At 48.5% G+C, this 6,000-nt stretch overlaps 1 protein-coding gene across 2 annotated transcripts in view; it reads right to left on the reverse strand.

Moving 5' to 3' along the window:
• Nucleotides 1–5,768, reverse strand: part of MINDY3 (MINDY lysine 48 deubiquitinase 3) — a 64,885-nt gene extending 59,117 nt beyond the window's left edge. The window contains exon 1 of one of the 2 annotated variants that reach the window (XM_090047206.1): nucleotides 5,505–5,768. In XM_090047206.1, coding sequence (XP_089903332.1) covers nucleotides 5,505–5,601 — 97 coding nt within the window. In that variant the 5' untranslated portion in view covers nucleotides 5,602–5,768. The remainder of the gene's footprint in view (nucleotides 1–5,504) is intronic. The other variant, XM_090047205.1, reaches the window with a different exon arrangement.
• Nucleotides 5,769–6,000: the final 232 nt, after the last annotated feature.

The following is a 6,000-nucleotide window of genomic DNA, read 5'->3' on the forward strand; positions in this document are numbered from 1 at the left end:
TCCTGGCTGCTTACCATATTTGGCCCAAGTCTGGGCAGCAGCTGCCTGCCCCCAAGCTACTTGCAGCAGAGCTTGAAGCCTCCCCACTGCCTGCTGCAAGCAGCCTGTGTTCTGTGGCTGATGGCAGCTGCTCAAAGCCCAGGCCGGCAGTGGCATGCCCAGCAAAATGGCCTTGTGTGGCATGCTCTGGTATATGTGCCAAGGATTGACAACCCCCTTTCTTAGATGTAAAGATTTTTGGATGACTATGGAACTAGACTCTGGAATTCTACCTTCCACAGAATATGTAATGCTAACTGCCTGCAAGGCAGCCAGATTCAAAATGGCCCCAAAAAGAACATTTGAAGCTTTTCCTCTTCAAGTTCAACTGGCAGATTGAAGTACCCAAGCCCAACTGGTTACCAAAAAATAACAGTTTAGTACTTGACATACTGTAAGTCAGAATATTATAAAGACCGAGACGTTCTTTTATACAATATGCCTAACGACACTAGTCTAAATTGTTATAATTTACAAGACCCTTCATTACTTGTCAGACTCCTCAATGAGAAAGGAAAGTTATTTTCCTTTGTCTAAGTCAGCAAAATGTAGATGCAACATAATTAAGCATAGATCAATATATAAACAACAGGATGCTAGGTTAAAATAACATAAATCTATACTGATGTAATTTATACACAGAGCCAAGATGCAAGTTACATACAATTCCCTCACTTAATTGGGTCAGGATTTCTATTACTCCATACCACTGCCAAATCTTTCATTAGTATCATTTTGTTCATCCTTTGTAAGTGCCCTTATGGTATACAGTATTACCAAAGTTATGAGCTAAAATGGCTCCTTGCCCATATCTACTGGCATTCAAATGTATAGTCTAAGGTAGTTTCTGACAGGGATTTAGTACGGACTAAGTTCTCCTTTAACATTGTATGCAATCCTACACTTTGAACACATTGCTGTGGTACTTTTTTAGTGGCTTTAATGACCAACTATGCAGTACCATCCAATAATAAAGAAAGCCTGCATTTGTTTCATATTCTTCTACACCTGATGAGCTGAAATCTGCACGAGCGAGTTGTACAGCTGCACATGCTATCCTTCGCCCCAAACCAGCAGTGCAGCGTAGATGCATCCACATGGGACTGAGGGTACAACTCATTTGTGCTGCCAATTGACAATGCCTACTAACAGAAGCAGCCACACTACCAGCTGCAAAAAGAACACACAGAGTAAGACAGTATGTCTGAGGTAAGTTTGGCCTTACTGGTCTAACCATATTGTATCTCTCCAGCCTCTTCACATGACTGTCTCTATTTCTGAATGAAATTGATTCTTTTATTATCAAGTCACCCTGCCACCCCTGCCTCTTTACAAATTTCCCTTGCTGTCTTCTATACAATGTCAGTCTTTCTATTTTTTTCCCCCAACGTTAATTCCAGCTGCAGAGAGAATCATGGAGGGAAGGAAAGGGATCACAGACTGTGCCATCCCCATCCACAGGCTGGGGGAGGTCAGGAAGCAGAAGCTGGAAGAGGGAGGGGGACCCAGGAGATCCCAGTGACAGCAGCACAAGAACAATAACAGGAGCAGCACCTGAATAGAGAGTAGAGGGCCAGGTTAAGCCCTCAGGGGTCACATTCAGCTTAATGGCTACCAGTTGGACAGCCCTACTTTACATCATCACTTAAAAAAATTTACTTGTCTCTTCTGGGGGTACACTTTAACTAGAGGTGCACCAATACATCAATCTGATATTGGATCAGCTCCGATATAAAGAAAATTTAATACATTGGAAATTGGCCATATCAGGCTGATAATTTAGCCAATAAATGGCCTGCGCACATGCACAGCCACAGCACAACACAGGCAGGGAGGAGCACAGCTCAGCAGCTTGAAGAGCTGCCTCCAGCTAGTAAATCTGGTGTAGGGGGAGGGGAAGGGAAGGGGCACTGGGGGGGCAGATCAAGGCCCCCGTGGGAAACGAGAAGGGGGGCTGGAGCTGGGCCAGGAGCAAGTGCTGCTCAGCCGGGGGGGGGGGTGCAGGATGGTGCTGTGGTTCATCCTGGGGTGCGCGGGGGCTGTGGGGAAGGGCATGGGGGGCGTGTGCCCCACCCCCCATAGACCTCCCCCAGCACAGTCCCACCCCACCGGAAAGAGCTTGGTGCAGCCCCAGCCTGCCCTGAGCAGATCCGAGGACACACACCCTCCTGAACAAGCAGGCAACCAATGGCTCAGCAGCACCCGGCTGAGCGGTGGTGGTAGGAGCTGCCCCCCTTGCCTCTCTAGATGACCCGCTGCACCATCCAGCTCCTGCCCTGCCTCGGCTGGGCAGCGCTTATCCCAGCCCCCCTCCTCCCTCCCCACAGGGACCTTGATCTGCCTGCCCCCATGTCCCTTCTCTTCCGCCTCCAGCTGGTAAGTCTGGTGTGGGGGGGGAGGAAGCTCTCCACACTGCAGGGCTGGTATCAGAAATCATTAGCATTGGCCAACATGCCTCCTTAAAAGTCAGTTATTGGTATCAGCCACAAAAATCTCTACCGGTGCACCCCTAATTTTAACTACAAACACCTCACGTTGCTCGCTGATTTTTGTGCTGTGCCAGCTTTTACTTAACCCATTTCCTTTTTTTTAATGCTAACATGTAATTCAGCTGCATGCAAACTCTAGACTAGCAACTGACACAAGATTTGATTGTTTAACATTTTCTGTTGTGCTGTGTGAAGAACAGCCATTTCATTTGGCAGAAGATTTGAGAATTCAGATGTCTGGGTTTTCTCTGATTTGGAATAAAACCCAGTAATTCTAAAATTCTCTGGGAAATAGACTCCAAAGCAATTATTTAAAAAATTTGAAATGGTTTATCTCGTAGGTTTGAAACAAAATTCCAACCAGTGTGCTGATAAGGAGGGAGAAAGTCCTCAGGGAGCTGTCTCCCTAGCTCCAACGACCCTGGCAGGCTGTTAAGTGGAAAGGCAAGTCAACAGAAAACCAAGCAGGTTTTCAGATAGCTCTGGTCTGTTGCCAGTATCTGCCTATAAGACCCTTCTTTCCTTAACAGTTGCCATTCCCAAATCAACAGTAAAGTATCTGAAGTAATGACAGGATTTATATAATAATTAAACAAGTACATGATTAGGAGACCCAACACAGGGTTTCTACCCTTACAAGGAATATGACAGACTTGGGCTTTACATTACCTTCTCTATATCCACTTCCCATGGTAAAAAGGAAAAAGGCATCTAGTCATGTATGTTGTCTCTCTCTCAGTATTCATTATTTGAAATAAACATGAGCTTGCAGTAGGTATCAGAAACAACAATCCATTTAAGTAAATAAATGAAGTTTATACATCAGATATCATTATACTTGGTAAAATGACTGAATGCAAAACAGCTGCTTTCTTTCTAACCTTGAAGTCTATGAAAACAATATGTGCTAGCATTTTCATAGTAATTTCCACACACAAAGTACTGTACCAACATTCATCTTCAACTGCATTCCTGTAGAATAGGCAAATAAATGTTATTTATACTTTGCAAATTGGGAAAATAAAAAAATTGGTCAAGTTGTCCTAACCTGATGTACAATGAGACAGCAGCAACATAAGTGACAGAACTCAAAACTTCCTAAATCCCAATTTTACCCTTCCAAAATGCACAGCAACTCACAATACTAATTACTAAACAACTGGAAGATACAGGCATGGCAGAGAGTGATGCTTCAATGATGCTTTTGGACTTCACCCTGTATATTTTAATAAATCACACACAAAAATTTGTCGTCAAATTATATCTTGGAAAACAACATTGAGAATTGGTGTTTAATCTAATTTAGTAGCGCTCGACCTCTGGCCCATGGGCCAAATGTAGCCCATGAAGCCATCTCATCAGGTCCACAGGGATCCTCATGGACCCAGAAATTTGGTGGAAGGGAAGGGAAGGGGGGTGGGATGGGGGAAGCAGTGACCATTAGTACAGCCACCCTCCCCACTGCCAAATTCCCAAGTCCTGCACTTGGCCCCTCCCTGCTTCTGGACTGAGGCTGGGCCAAGTCACATCCCACTCCCCCAGCCCAGGGCCACCTCCCACCCCACCCTGCAGGACCAGGTTGGGTCTGGGACACAGTCAGATCGGGTACCTTTCCCTTGTGTGGTGGGATGAAGCACTACTCATCTGGCCTGCCCGGCAAAAAGGTTGGGCACCACAAGTCTAATTAGTTAAGGAAACATATTGCAAAAATAAATGTCAATACTGTTATTTCCTTCTAAACTTTGTAAAACCTTTATGCGTTAAAATGGCAGCCCACAACCAGATATTTAAGCTATATTTCAGAAAAGACAGTGGGCCATATGCACCATTAGTAGGTTACTGAGTACAGCAGTGTACTGAGCAGGTCAAGTGTATTTATGTAAATAGAAAGTACATCATATTTTAGTAACCCTTCTTACTGTATTGTCATGCTTTTTATTGTGCTCAAACTGAAAAATATGAATTATATTTCAAAAGACAAGTTAGATTCAACTCCCAGTGACTTTACCATCTATGTCTGAAAGTCTCTCCCTAAATTTTCACCATAACGATAGCATCCCTTTAACTACTTTCCTGTCTCCTAACTTCACCTGTCAATTCAGATAAACCTGTTCTACCAGCGTTGTTATTTTTACCCAGTGAGCATCTGGGTCTGAAATCACAATTCCAGTACAGGCCCACTGATACACCAGTGCCTTATCTCATTGGCCCCAATAAAAGGAGAATTAACATTATTTGATACTGGCTTTTTTGGCCCATGTAGCTGATAATGTACCCCCTCACGCCCCTCCCCACCCTGCCAAAAGTGTATCCAGAAGGGATACACTCCTTAAAAAGGTTGAAAACCCCTGAACTACAACATTAAGCAGGCGCAGCATCTGTGGCAGGCTGGGGCCTAAGTTTCTCCCCAGTCTGACCAGCCCATTTGCAAACTAGATTCTTCTCAGTAACAGTGTAAAGATAAGCAGAAAGCACCAGGACACCCCCTACTCCCCTCCTCCCGGCTGTGGAGCGCAACACCAGAAGACCCACACACATGTGCATCCGCCTGCTACCGGAGACGGCAATCTGAAAAGTAACTTTCCTTCATTACCCTTCTAATCCCCTTCTCCAGCTTGGGAGAGACGAGATTGCCAGGGGCTGCCAGGCACTGAAAGGACCTCTCCTTTGGGACACGACTGCACCACTTTTTTCATGGGTCACAAACAGCCTCAGCCAAGGCCAAGGGTGTGGGCACATGGGGCTTATCTCTGCTTCACAGATCTGATGCAGGTCCCACTGCCAGGGTGCCCCGTCTGTGCAGTTTGTCAGGGCCCCTTCTTGGGAGGGCAGGAAGAGGGCTGGTAAAGGCAGGCGGGAGGAAACGCACCAGGGGAGGTCGTGGAGGGTGAAGGCGCCTGGGCCTGGTGGAGAGGGAGAGACCCTCCCCAAGATGCTGGCGCGGGAGGGAAGGGGAGGGGCGGGGCCAGGCGGTACCTTGCGCCCAGCGGCAGAAGATGGTGTCGGCAAGGCCGCGGGGCCCCGCGCTCTTGCCCCACACCAGGTGCACGAGCTCCGCGCTCAGCTCAGCCATGGCACGGAAGCGGCACTCGGCCTGGGCGGCTCCTTGCGGTGGAACTAGATGTGGCGACCGACCCGCCTTCCCTGGACATGGGCGAAGCGGGGTGGGGGTGGGGGTGGGGGCGGCGGCCGGGCCGGGGCGGGGCCGCAGCTACCGGCCCGTCAGACTCGCGGAAACCCGTCGCTCCCCGACGGCTACTTCCTCTTCCGGGACGCGGGTGGCGGAAGCGGAAGGGGCAGCGCCGCGAGCCCCGCAGGCTCACGGCCTCCTGCGGCACCGCGCGCGTGCGCGCTGTGCTGGGCTGCAGTTGGTGGGGGGGGCAAGGCGGAGGCTGGGAGCCGAGGAGGCCCGCGGGGGGTGAAGCGGCGGGCGCCCAGAGCAGGTGCAGCAGGCGGACGCGAGGTTGCGGCC

The sequence above is a fragment of the Crocodylus siamensis genome, chromosome 5, assembly GCF_052110815.1.
Source record: "Crocodylus siamensis isolate JL-2025a chromosome 5, ASM5211081v1, whole genome shotgun sequence".
NCBI classification, from domain to species: domain Eukaryota; kingdom Metazoa; phylum Chordata; order Crocodylia; family Crocodylidae; genus Crocodylus; species Crocodylus siamensis.